The 13,661-nt window shown below is 29.6% G+C and overlaps 2 protein-coding genes and 1 long non-coding RNA gene across 3 annotated transcripts; 2 read left to right on the top strand and 1 right to left on the bottom strand.

The window, feature by feature from the left end:
• Window positions 1-5,052: 5,052 nt before the first annotated feature.
• On the top strand, window positions 5,053-5,916 carry LOC111481981. The gene has a single exon (XM_023127607.1). It carries the CDS (start codon window positions 5,053-5,055, stop codon window positions 5,914-5,916), a length of 864 nt encoding a protein of 287 aa, XP_022983375.1.
• Window positions 5,917-6,831: 915 nt separating this feature from the next.
• Window positions 6,832-10,050, bottom strand: LOC111481722 (alpha carbonic anhydrase 1, chloroplastic-like). The gene is made up of 6 exons (XM_023127298.1): window positions 9,920-10,050; window positions 9,514-9,731; window positions 9,098-9,207; window positions 7,714-7,816; window positions 7,408-7,590; window positions 6,832-7,298 (listed from the first exon to the last, which is right to left on the bottom strand). The coding sequence occupies exons 1-6, from the start codon at window positions 9,990-9,992 to the stop codon at window positions 7,164-7,166; spliced, it is 822 nt and encodes a 273-aa protein (XP_022983066.1). The 5' UTR covers window positions 9,993-10,050; the 3' UTR covers window positions 6,832-7,163.
• On the top strand, window positions 7,093-12,740 carry LOC111481817. The gene is made up of 3 exons (XR_002718094.1): window positions 7,093-7,305; window positions 7,726-7,840; window positions 12,587-12,740. It is a non-coding gene; the product is annotated as an uncharacterized LOC111481817 (long non-coding RNA).
• The last annotated feature ends 921 nt before the right edge of the window (window positions 12,741-13,661 follow it).

Raw genomic sequence — 13,661 nt, 5'->3', positions numbered from 1 at the left:
TTTATTATTAAATTTTAAAAAGTTTATTTTCATGTGCAGTTCATATCGTAGCAAATCTATGGTACAAAATCCTTCCATTCAAAATCATTACACGCTATAGACAAATAAGAAATAAATATATGTGATAAAGATATTGAAATTAAATACCATTTTAATACAAAAAGTCACCATATAAAATAAGACACTTGGTCCAATTAAATTAGAGTATTTATTTTGACTATTCATTTGGAAGTACGCTAATTAAGCTCACCCATATAAAACATTGATAATAGTAAATGTTATTTGCCAATATTGATTTTTTTTAAATGTAATAATAAATAAATATAAGGTGCATTAACTAAAAATGATACAACAATGAAAAAAATGTGACATATTTAATATTGAAATGTCAGTTTTATACCTCAATTAGGTTGAAAAATATATTTGAAAATGACCTAACAAAATGTACCTGAAATTCATGGCTTTTACTAGAAAATTCCTAGTGTTCAAAATTTATATGAATGAGTTACGGAAAAAAAATATATACCTTGTTGGTAGAGGTCGTATCTTTAAATTATTTTAAGCTATTTTTAGTCTCATTTCCTTAAAATCGCTCTCATTTGAATATAGTTTCGGTTCATTTATATATCCTTCTTTTATTTGGGTGTCTGAGGTCCATCTTTCTTAATAAAAAGAGGTCGATGTATGCATATTATAGATTATAGAAGATAAATATATCGGTCAAAGATAGGATTATTTTAAGTGCTTAACCATTGCTAACGTTTAAACCGCCTATGTTTCCAAGTTTAAGTTGCCAAATAATTTCTTACATTTTTAACAAATATTTAAACTTTTAATTTTGTACTTATTTTATTTAAACTTACGAACATAAATTCATAATTAAAAATTTATAATCTATTTAGCTTAAAATTTAATGAGATGGAAGTGTAGAATATAAAAAGAATAGAGAGGTATTAAATATAATGGATGCAGTAGATTTATTTTATTTTTAAATTTCACCTATTAAATATGAACAAAAAAAAAAAATCTATAAATTAAATTCGTAATTTAAAGTACTTTTAACTCAAGTTTGGGTAAATTAGGTTAAAACAAAAGGGTAGGTGTTTTTGCATGGGACAAGGGCTACTTATTAGATGCCACGTGATGGAATCTTATTGGCTCATTTATGAACTTATTAAAAAGATTATTTTATAGTCAACTGCATTAAATACTGATATCCGACCCCCCTCGTCTCTCCATGAAACTATTATATTCACACAATTAAAAAAAAAGAGAAGTAAATACTGATATAAAGAATTATAAAAACCAGTTTTATTTTAATTTTCAATATGCTTTATAACTTAAAATCCAAGTTATTTTATGTTTATACCATTTTATTTTATTCCATAATATATAAATTGGATAATACATATTACATATAAATCCAACTATTTTTAGTTTACCTGCAAATTAAAATGAGTTTTAGCTAATTAACTTAAATATAATAAATTTTTTAATCATAATTCAATACTGTGGTTGAAAAAAAAAATTCATATATATTTTTTAGAATAAGAATAAAAACTATCCAATAACAACTCAGAAGAATTATTGTGGTATCACATGTCTATCACACCTCCCTTTTATGAAATCTCGAGAAATATTAAATGAAAAAAATGATTCAAAATTTAAAGTTAAGCTATTTGGGGAACCACATGGTAGGTTTAACTTAATTGGTACAATAAATTGATTGGGTTTTGTTTTTTCTGTCTTAATTAATGTCCCAATCTACTCTATGGTAGAGGTTTAAATTCAGTGCACTCGATAATAAAATAGTGTGGATTAGACAAGATCTTTGATCATTGATTCGGTAGGACCTCCTTCATTTACACTCCACTTATTAGTTGCCACGTCATTAAATAATTTTGAGATAAACTATTATTTTTCGTCTCATACAAGTACTGTATGAAACGACTTTGCTACAATGGTTGTTAGAGGAATTGTAATACCCAAAGCATTGGAGTGATCTTGTAGTTGGAAATAACTCATTTCTAATCTAGCTTTAATTCTTATTCTTTATCTCCATCTTCGCTCTAGCTAATACGTCATTAAGGAAGAATTGATCTTCAAGAAGCACGGACAAACAATATTATAAAATAATAAATTATATATTTTTAACTTGTTTTTTTAGTATTATTATTTATTTTTGCTAATTCTTGAACTTCTGAATCTCTTAAAGATAGAAATATACTCTATGCTTATTAACTTTTTAAATATTAATAACATCTAAATAAATATATATATAGTAAAAAGTCATAATAATGACATCATTAAATATTTTTAAAATTCGTGTACTTCTTAAAATACTTTATGATACAACTTTATAATTTGACCTATATATATATATATATTTGTGTTCTTTTATGGTTTTTATAGGAGTTTGAGAACTTCACTATAATGGTATAATATATGGTCAATAAACTATATTGTTGATATTTTAATAAAATTAATAAATATCAAATTTAGTAATATATATATATATATATATATTAAGAATAAATAAAATATAATTTGCGATTGGCTACAGAACTTACAGGACAATAAGTTCACGCACTTTCATGCATAATGGAATCATATAATTTATTTCAGAGTACAACACTGCGATCTTGGGAGTCGCAAAGAATTGATGTATTTCCATCTTCACCCACGGTAAAAATTATAAAACTATTATTTTGTATTACTTTTTTACATTGGTTTTCAAATTTTCATTTGTGTATTTACTAATAAGATTATACCATTCGAAAGCAAATTATATTTTAAAATATCGAATACGACAATAATAAATTTAATACGATACTAATTTTTTTTAAATAATATTATTTAAAAGCTACATACTAATAATTGTATTATTTTTACATTATGTAAAGTGAGAAAATATTATTAAGAGAAGTAATACTACATTGACTATTTCAGAATAAAATTACAGATTTATATGTAAAAAATACGATTCAACAAATGATGCTATCGACAACTTTTTAAAATAATGTTGATAAAAATTTAAATTTACACACATAAATATAAGTATGTATTATTAAATTTGTCACAACTTATAACTTATTTATTGAGTCTGTCGAATAATAATATTTTAAAATGTATTAATTAATTGATTTTCTTGTCAAATATTATTCTCAAATATTTTTTTCATTATACAAAAATAAATAATATGTTTAGATACATTGAAGGGATCCAACCAAATAACAAATCATAGGAATAACTTTAGACTTAAATTATAAAAAAAAAATAAAAAAATAAAATAAAAGCAACTAAGTTATTTCCGAAAATGAAAAGGAGACGAAGAAATAAAGTGTTAATTTAAAACATCTTTTAAAATTATGATATTTCTAATACAATTATACAACTGCAAATCGTGAGTACCAAGTTTTATCATTTTTGCTTCTTAAAAAAATGTTTTTTTTTTAATATTTTTTGTAAAATAGAAAGCGACGTGGCAGCGGAGTGACGGATTATTAAATTATACAGCTTAGCAAATGCTTTTATTTAAAGTAGGTATTGAAAATAAAATAAATATCGATTTAAAAAAAACGTCAATAATTATTTCATAATTATAATCTTTAATTGTCTTATAGTTAAGGTCCTTGTACTCTCTTTATTAGGCGCCAGCTGCTCTCATTGTTTATACTATATTCTATCTGCTTCTTCTGTTTATTTATTTATTTTTCTAAATTATTTTGTTTATATTAAAGCGTATAAATTAAATGGAAAAAACTTCAAACTCATTTGTTCTTCCCATACATATTTTTATTTGTTAATTCAAATTCTAAATTTTGAAAATTATGAATTTAATAATAATTTGTGAAAATTAAATCACAAAACTTTTATTTATTTTTTTATATTGTATTTACTGAAATTTTAACTCAATAGTATCAATAACACTATTAAACTTAAAAAATCAAAATATCTTTAACCAAATATATTTACATATATTAAAATTTGTTATCTTTAAATTTTTAAAAAAACTTTGAACTTTAGCTATAAATAAATAACTGCCAGGTTAATGTTCCATCAATTAGCTTGGATATTTATTGTTTTAATCTATTGACTTATGCTCAAATTGGTTTATGTTCTATATGATACCATATTAAGATTAGATACCTTCACAATGATTATCTATTTTGAGTATACGTTCTTATTGTTTTGTTTCAGTGTTCATTACTTATAAATTTATGACGATTGACACTATTCATCTCAATAATTATCGACAATTAATGTGAACAAATCTGAACACATACATGAAAAACAAACAAATCCAATAGATATAATTATGAAACTATATGGATTGTTATCTCCTTCCTTTCAATTCCATTACCTAAATTATATATATATTTTTTTTATAACTTTTTAACTTTTTTTTTTTTTTTTTGTTTAGATTTATTCACTTAAATAACACATAAGTCAACACAAATTTTAAAGTGTTCTTTAGTACAAAACTCAAATTTAAAAGGTTAAAACATAATTTTTTTCGAAATTTGGTATAAACTAGACAAATCCTATAATTGAAAGGGATTTTATTTTATAATTTAACCTAAAAAATTTGACCAAATTTTGTTTTCTAACTTATTTTATATTTATATTCACATGCCGACAAAAAATAAGTTAAAAAATGGAAAATAATAAATAAGTTGTTAGTTTTTGATATGTTCGGGACGGAGCCAAGCCATTTAAATAAGCCACGCCGAGAAATGGAAAAAAGATTAAGGAAAAAGTTAGTGTTATAAAGATAATTAAAGGGAAAAAGGAAAATTAAAAATGAAAAACAAAAAATAAAGTCATTCATTCGCGCTCCACATCAATCCACTGCCGTTTTGTGCTTTTCGCCTTCCGTACCATTTTTTATAGGCAAAGAAAAATTAGAAAAAATCTCTTTTCATTTCTCTCTTTGGTTGAATCTTCAAAAGAATTCTTCGCAACGCGCCACCGAGCACCAATCAGCCGGAAGAATTCTTCTCTCTGTTTCTCTGAATCTGTATTGTTTGGTTTAGTTCACTCTGTTTTACTATGCCGCAAGTGGATCTGGAAACTCTGGTTTCTGCATGTGCCGGTGGCAATGCTCACGACCGGAAAATCGCCTGCGAGGAATCTTTTGACGACGGCGATCACCGGCAGGGAGATGAGAAAAGAGAGGTAACGGAGAAGTCGGAGATTCCGCCAGATTTACCACCGGAATCGTTTTGGCTCTCGAAGGATGCGGAGTTCGATTGGTTAAATCAGAACGCGTTTTTCGAGAGGAAAGATTCGACGAAAGGAAGTTCGACTTCGACGAACTTGAATCCTAGTGTGAATCCGGCTTCTAATTCGAATTCTCAGCGGTTTTCATTGAACTTCAAATCGAAGGCCTCGATTCTCGGCCTTCCGAAGCTTCACAAGACTTGTTTTGTGGATTCGAAGACTCGTCGCAATGCGAAATCTGGAAACGCGAGGTTGTTCCCTAAACAGTCAGGATCTTCCGAAAAATCGGACTCTGCTGTCGTCGAACCGGCATCGCCGAAAGTTTCGTGTATGGGGAGAGTGAGATCGAAGCGAGATCGGAGTCGCCGGTGGAAGAATCGTCGGCGGTCGTCCAAACCGGCGCTGCCGAAGGAAACATCGGACCAGAAAGGCGCTAAACGCGGCTTCTTATCTACCTTCCTGAATCTTTTCAGAGGTTGGAAAAAACCGCCAGGGGTTAAATCAACCGCTCCGATAGCCGAAGATGCGCCGGCAGCAAAAGCGCCTGATAAGATTATGCTCAGCATCGATGCACTAACGGCGGGATCGCTTCCGAGAAGAAGCGTCGAGATCGAACCACCCGGTTTGGGCGGCGTTAAGCGGTTCGCATCTGGAAGGCGATCCGGTTCATGGGTCGTCGGCGACGGAGAATAATCGACGGGCGGCGGTCTCTGCTTCTCTGAGCTTCTCGGTACATTGTGGCATGGGTTGTCAGCGGAGCCCGCGGGATTAGGTGGGCTTCTTGTGGGCCCGTTTGTTTTGTTTGTATCGTAGACGAATTACGTGGCACTTCGGTTTAACCGTTCTCACCTCACTCCCGTGCTTCACAAGGTAAGTATTTTTTTTTTTTTTTTTAAAAAAAGTGCCATATGGTTTTCCACATGTAATTTTGCCTATTGTTCTTGCAGTTATTTTTCAATTTCATTTGCATTAAACGGTGCCGTTTTGTAGATAAAAAAAGTTTGTCTCATTATTATTATTATTATTTTTTTTGGGGGAAAAATGATCAGATGTACATTTTGTATTCAGTTAATACTCGAAGAATGGCTTTTATTTAGGGGGACCTAAAGGAAATAACTTGTAGTCTTAAGGAGTTGACAGTAAAAATAAATAGTTGAAGGACTAAACGGAAATTGAAATTTAGTTACAGCAGTCATTTTTATTTTGCTTGCAGAAAAAAAAAAAACAAAATGATTTTAAAATTTTGACAGTATGAATATGATGCTTCAATAATCGAGCTAGACAAAACATGCAAGGCAGGGACAGGAAGGACAATAGATGATGCAGGGAGAAAATTATTATTAAAATATGCGTAGATGCAGTTTTAATTAACTTTTTTAATTTACAGTACTAATTTTTAAAATAAACAAATAAAAAACGGGATAAATTATTAATTCAGTTATTGAATTTAAAAAATGTTAATTAAATATTTTGAATGAAAATAAAATATGGAAAAATGCTTTCTTCAGCTGCCACGTCATTTAAAAAATAGGAATAATAACCTGCAGAATTAGCTGAGCTGTAATATCATATTTGTAGTCCAGACATTAAATAAAAAATTTGACTGGACAACAACTATCCCAAACCATTATTATTGCTTCAAGGATTGGATTAAATTGAGCAGTTCATAATTAGGCGCAACTTGGATACGTTACTAATTTCCTAAATTAAGGAAATAATATGACATTTATATTATAGCTAAATTAAACTCTGAAATGACCAATTACAATTCAATCAATTCACGGAAGCTTACAAGTAGAAAGGATAGAATGGTATTTTTGCATTTTGAAGTTTTTATATGGTAATGGGGAACTTCTTTCGCAAGCCAAACAGTTCTCCATTTGCTTAAACCGATTGTTCATTGAGCGGCAAAGCAAAAGCGCGCGAGAGAGAAAAGGTTTTCAGTACTCGCTGAGCTCGTCGTAGATCTCAATCTTTCGGCCATTGAGCGGCTGCGCCGGTCGGGCGTTTTTCTTATACGGTGGTTCCAATGGCGCCTTTAGTGCTTCCACTTGCTCCTTCGAAATCGTCCTCACCTGCGAGGTAATTTTTACATGTTATGCCCTAACTAGTACGGCCTAAAGTATTTACGTTCTCTTCCGCCGTGTGAGGAGTTTGAGAAATGGAGATTTGAATTAGATTTACCTTGCCGAGAATGGTCCATATGACGTTCTCGGTGCAGGGAGGAACTGTGAAAGAGCCGATGTATCTGTAGTATTTGCGAGTCTTCTTCCTCAAGTGCTTTAAGTTTAGTTCTCCTAGTGCAATGTGAGCCTCTTCGTTGCTGCCGCATTTTTCTTTGGTTAACTCCCGCAATTTGTCTTGTATCTGCAATTTCGCCGGACGAATTTACGGTTGCCGTGATTGTGAATTTGTAAATTTATGTCTCTAGGAAACTTTTCTATATATGTATTTTGTCAGAGGATGAAATTGACTAATTCATTGATGTACCTTTTCGAGTAGGGGATCGGAATCACCGTCTTGGAGGAGGATTGCTATGACGGAGAGGCCGCCGTCGTCTGCTTTATGGATTAGATGAAGCTCGGCAGCAAATCTGTTCGAATCAGAAAGTACGGAGGTAAGTTCAAATCAAAACTCTCAAATTTTATATACAGGTGAACTTGAGCCGATATAGATTGATTTTTATGATGACATTTGAATCAGTTTCTTAGTCTGCCTGGTTTAGACGTCACGTCGAGAAATTAGTAGTTTCATGGATTATTAGTAATCAAAACGTTCATTTAGCTTAAAAATACAAATCAGACTGTTTGAGAGAGAGTGAGTCAGAATTTTCTGAAATCTTGTTTTCGTTTCAACTTTCATATTCTTGAGACAGACTTCGAAATATTACTGTTTTTATAAACTTTAGGCTGCATATCTCACACAATCTTCTTGTAAGTACTTGTCAATTTGATCTTAATTTCTTTGTACATTGAGTTTGTCTTTAATCTGTTCTTTTTTTTAAAAAAAAAAATTAGTACATCTATGTTAACGTAGTTGAACATGTGAGCATGGCATTTGTACATTCCAACTGAGAAGAAATGATCCTATTCATGTATCATGCATTATTAACGAGACATTTCCAAAATATGTTAAAAAAAAACAATAATCTAACAAATATATCAATTCTGCTAATGAATTTCAGTAACTTACCTCCTTGTTTTTTGTTTTTTTTTTTTGTTTTTTTTTTTTTTTTTTTTTTGTTTTTTTTTTTTTTTTTTTTTTGTTTTTTTTTTTTTTTTTTTTTTGTTTTTTTTTTTTTTTTTTTTTTGTTTTTTTTTTTTTTTTTTTTTTGTTTTTTTTTTTTTTTTTTTTTTGTTTTTTTTTTTTTTTTTTTTTTGTTTTTTTTTTTTTTTTTTTTTTGTTTTTTTTTTTTTTTTTTTTTTGTTTTTTTTTTTTTTTTTTTTTTGTTTTTTTTTTTTTTTTTTTTTTGTTTTTTTTTTTTTTTTTTTTTTGTTTTTTTTTTTTTTTTTTTTTTGTTTTTTTTTTTTTTTTTTTTTTGTTTTTTTTTTTTTTTTTTTTTTGTTTTTTTTTTTTTTTTTTTTTTGTTTTTTTTTTTTTTGTGGAAAACCTTGATTGAAACTTTTGAAAAAGATTTAAGAGTAAAATTAGAAAAAATTTAAAAGATTTAAGAGAAACTATCGTAGATAAATCTATAATTTATTAATCTATTTAGAAACTAATTTTTGAAAAAGTATTAGAAAGGATCTCCTCTTCTGTTATAGAAGCTCCGAAACGACCAAAAGGCTAGGCAGCCTGATAATTAGATGGGCTGGGCCCATAATGGGCCAGCCTAGAGAGAGTTTTGGAAAGAGAGAGACGGCAGTGAACATACCGCTCGCCGTTGAGGAGGTGTTCGGAAGGAGAATGCCAATGCAATTGTCTGAGGGTGTAGTTTTTATCATCTATGACAGCTACTCCACCTGTTTTCTCCCCAAAGTCCACCTGATTTTGATAAGGAAAAAAAAAATGTCAATATGGCTTTTACTTTTTGATTTATTCTTTCTTTAAAGGGAAATATGTTCATTTAAAAAATTATAGCTATACAAAACTAATCTTTCTGTTTTGTTTTGTTTTTCATTTTTGAAGAAAACCAATATGAAACTGTTAGCTTTTAAAAAGTTAGTATCAAAACTTAAGAAACAAGAAGGTTAGAAAATATGTCTACATGCATGTCATATTTATGTGTCCGGCCATAGGGACAAGAGAGACTAAAGAGAGCCAAAAAGTTATAGGTTTGAAAGGGCAGACCCCAATGTTAAAGCCATTGTTGACAAGTGTAGCATTAGCAGTATTGTATCTCCTGACTAGTTTTTGAAGATGCTTGCCAAACACGGCGCCATCCTTCACAATGTCTATTGGTGACTGTGATTTCCCATTGGAGCAAGTTGCAAATTTCGAGCTCATGCTTCCCCAGTGTTCAGGCCCATTCGAGCCCTCATAAGAAAATGTAGCGGATTGCTCGTTCTCTGTCCACCCAAAAGCAGGAAGTCAAAAACAAAAACCAAAAGAACCATTTCTTGAATAAAAGGTTAGGAATTCCCTTCCTTCTGAAACCGTTATCCCAGAAAGACAAACAAACAAACAAATCCTTAGTGTTTTATTTCCCGGAAAGGAGAAGAGAAAATTCAATGGAAAAAGTTAGGAAAAGGCTTACTTGCGTGCGTTTGCACGAAAACACCAATAAGCAAAAGAGAGAGAACAAAAATAGAGGAGACTGAAGGAGCCATTATTGCCAGCTCTTAGCACAGCTGCCCTCCTTTTGAAACAATATACAAATAATGGAGGTTATATATACAATAAATCCACCTTTACATGGAGAAATATGGGGCGGTCATGTGGTGGTCGTAATTCCTCTTTCTCTCTCTTTCAAGCTGAGAAAGAGAGAAAGAGAGAGAGAGACAATGGAGGGGGTGGCTAAATTTAGAGGAACTGTGAGTTTTGTTTAAAGTACAATATTTAGGTGGTGCGTGTTTCTTTTGGAGAATCTAATGGATCACCTTGGCTTTACTTGTTTGTACCTATCTCTAGTTTCTAATATTCTATAATAACTTTTTCCACCCCAATTGCGTTTTGTTTTTGAGCCAAATTAAAATTTTACATTTTAGAGTGTCAGTTCACAAGTTTGCCAGAAAAAAACGCTTCCATTTTTTACTCTCTCTCTCTTTAAAAGAATGGAAAATAATTAAAGATTCCAGATACCTCATCACATGTCAAAGCTTGGAATTTTGTATATAGTTTTTGTGCCTAAGAACCCGTAGTTGCATTCTTAACCTTTCAGAGAAAAAAAAAATAATAATAATAAAGCATAAAAAACTGTATTCTTGCCTTTACCAGACAATGAAGGGTTTGTATACACGGGTGAGAGATCCTGATTGAGAGAATAATATATCTGAGCCATACCCAAATTAGTGTCATCAATTGCATTATAGTAACCACGTCAACTTATTTGAGTTAAAAACGGTTTTTTTTTTTTTTTTTTTTTTTTTTTTTTTGCAATTAGTTTTCATATAGTTGTCTTCTTTTTCTTCTTTTTGACAAATGCATAATTATGTTTGTAATACAGAGTTTTTTTTTTTTTTTTGAGAAATATCCTGTCTTTAGTACTGAATAAATAACCAAGAAAATATAATTATAAGTTTGTGTATATTTGTTTCTAATTTGCATTGCTATTTATTCGTTTAATAAACATATTTTAAGGTCTAGAAATTAAACTAAATAGAGTTCATAACTAAACTTATAATCTTTTTTAACTTTTTATTATTTTTTTATTTTTTACTTTAGTTGGTGAAATAAAAGCCTTTTAAGTTGTATAGAGATTTGAGAGTAGATTTTTTCTAATTTGCATTGCTATTTATTCGTTGGAGTTTATGCTTGATCTACAATTTTTTTTGGCTTGGTCTCACCCTTTTGGGGTTATTTGGGGGCTTCGTACTCATCAATTATTGTTGGATTTAGGTATTTTTATGACTAGATGATGTGTTCTCTTATAGTAGCTTAGATTTGTGAGTAAAAAATTTATACTTGTAATTCTTTCAAATTATTAGAGATGTTTTACCTATGCTCAAGTTGGACTAACCCATACATTACTATAGCTAGATTACGGTTGTTTTGCCGGTAATTTCCTGATTATTTTTCAATTAGTGGTAGGTTGGTTCTCTAATTTAGTTAGTTTTGAAGAGAATATCAATTCTGCTAGTTATGTTAGTTTATGGTTTACTTTGATAAAACTAAAAAAAATTTAAGTTGGAATCGACTACTTAGGTAGGTGCCATGAAAAATGACCTTTTTTCCTTTTCATAATTGAACCTTACCCAATATATAAATGATACCATCTTTCTAATATGATTATTAGTTGAAATAATGAAATAAAATTATTATTAAGTAATGAAATCTTACAAACTCTTCCTTTTCACTTTGATAAACTTTAAACTTGACTTTTTGGAGATCTGTGAAGCCATGAAAATTAAGCCCCAATTTCATGGTATAATGTTTAGTATACACCTAGTAACAAAATAAATAAATAAATAAATAATAAAAATGGACTGTGGATAAGATCCAATTAAAGCCACTTTGTCTCCCTCTTGTCCCTCTCCCATTACGTCAGAGAAGGGTTGACATATGTGATGTTGCATTGCACTTATAGGGCTACTGTGTGGAGGCTCTTGTGGTGTGGGTATTATCTAGAAATTTATTTTTCTTGTTTGAGGAAAAAAAAAAAAAAAAAAAGCAGAGGAAATGAAAAGGAGAGAAAGAAGGGTAACTTTTTATCAATTTTTTCAGGTCAATTCATTTTTTTAAAAAAGAAAGTTGTTTTACTTTCTCGGGTGATTGACCATTCAATTGAAAAATTTGCATCTTTATTTTGCTAAAGCGATGATAACAATGTTTTCATTTCAACAAGTGTATGTATATTTGCTCTCTTATCATTTCAACAATGTTTTCACTTCATTATGAACTCCGTAAAACATTTTTCCTTTTGAAAAACGGTTTTGTTTCATAATAATTACTTTTTTTTTTCGAAAATTTGTTTGGAAGATAACCATGTTTTACAGATTCTTCCTTTTAAAACTAAGATTTACTGTAATTTTTTTCCTAACGAAATTGATGTTCTCTACTTTGTATATTTATTGTTGAGAAAAGTAGCAAATTTATGGAAGAAAATACATTTTTTTGGTGGGATCCTCATCAATTTTCTGCCTAGATTCCTTGAACAGACCCCCACACACTAATTAGTTTTCTTAGTCCTTCAGTATTTCAAATAGTGGTCATATGCACATCATTGTTCCACTTTTGATTATTCCCTATTTTGCCATTTATTCAGAACAAGAGGATAACAGGTTCTAGCTGTTGAAAGAAATTTGAATGGCTAGGTTGCAACTTGTAAGTGCCTATTCCCCCTTCGATATCTCTTACCCTCTTTTAAAACAGAGAATTCATGATCATGGTATAGCACAACAATTATTTTCATTTCCCAAGTATCTTGGCAATTAAATCATTCATTTTTTCCCTATATTTTGATGGCTACACGTTTATTATCCTTTTTTATTTGGCAAGGTGGCATCTATATTAAGTAAATATGATGTTCTTTTATTTCTCGATTTTTTGTTTTCTTTCATTAGAAACCAAATTTTGTAATGTAAAACAAAAACTAACTAAATTTAAGTTTACGAGTTGAGAGAGAAATTAATGGTACTAATATTCATGAGTAATTTGGGCAAAAATAGTAATTTAAAGATTATGGTGGCCTATTACTATTCATGATTCTCATTTTTAAAAAGTAATTTTGTTTACATAACCTTTTTATCTTTTTCTTTCATTATTTCGCATAACCTTTTTATCTTTTTCTTTCATTATTTTGCATAACCTTTTTTAAGATGTCATATTTCTAATTATTTTGGTTATAGAAACATAAGTGTTTAAGCTTCATTTGATATGATCAAGTAACTGTTTATAGATTTTTGTTAGCCTGTTTGATAGTTGACCATTGTGTTCTATTTTTTTAAAAGTTAGAGATGTAGGAGAAATGTTAAAGAACAAAATGTGAAGGTAGAAAAATGCATTACATAGAAAATGCCAGCTAGAGAGAAAAAACCAAGTGTTAGGGAAGATAGGTATTAGATAATGAATATTAAAAAGAGAAAAAGTAATGGTTGGGAAGAGTGGTAGTAGATAGTGAATATCGAAAAGAAAAGTTATAGAGAAATTTTAAGAAATAGAAAAGTTTTAAATAGAAAAAACATAAGAGAGCGAATGAGAAAATTTAGAGTAAAGTTAGAGAGAAAATGACAATAAAGAAAGAACATAAGTTGGAAGGAGATATGTTAGAGAGAATTGTTTCCTCTTCTTTAATGGAGAAAACATTACATTCTTATAACCAATTCTTGTTTTTATTCTTT

The sequence above is a fragment of the Cucurbita maxima genome, unplaced genomic scaffold (genome assembly GCF_002738345.1).
Source record: "Cucurbita maxima cultivar Rimu unplaced genomic scaffold, Cmax_1.0 Cma_Scf00007, whole genome shotgun sequence".
Classification (NCBI taxonomy): Eukaryota; Viridiplantae; Streptophyta; class Magnoliopsida; order Cucurbitales; family Cucurbitaceae; genus Cucurbita; species Cucurbita maxima.
The sequence above is the reverse complement of the archived record's forward strand: the minus strand, read 5'-3'. Positions and strand labels throughout refer to the sequence as shown.

What these genes read in the sequence shown, in the direction of transcription:
- LOC111481722 (XM_023127298.1), bottom strand. Translation starts at nt 9,992, where the DNA reads ATGGCTCCTTCAGTCTCCTCTATTTTTGTTCTCTCTCTTTTGCTTATT. An exon ending in TTTCGTGCAAACGCACGCAA is followed by an intron (nt 9,732 to 9,919) that starts GTAAGCCTTTTC and finishes TTGGGTGGACAG; the next exon opens with AGAACGAGCAATCCGCTACA. An exon ending in CACCTCCTCAACGGCGAGCG is followed by an intron (nt 7,817 to 9,097) that starts GTATGTTCACTG and finishes TGATTCGAACAG; the next exon opens with ATTTGCTGCCGAGCTTCATC.
- LOC111481981 (XM_023127607.1), top strand. Translation starts at nt 5,053, where the DNA reads ATGCCGCAAGTGGATCTGGAAACTCTGGTTTCTGCATGTGCCGGTGGC.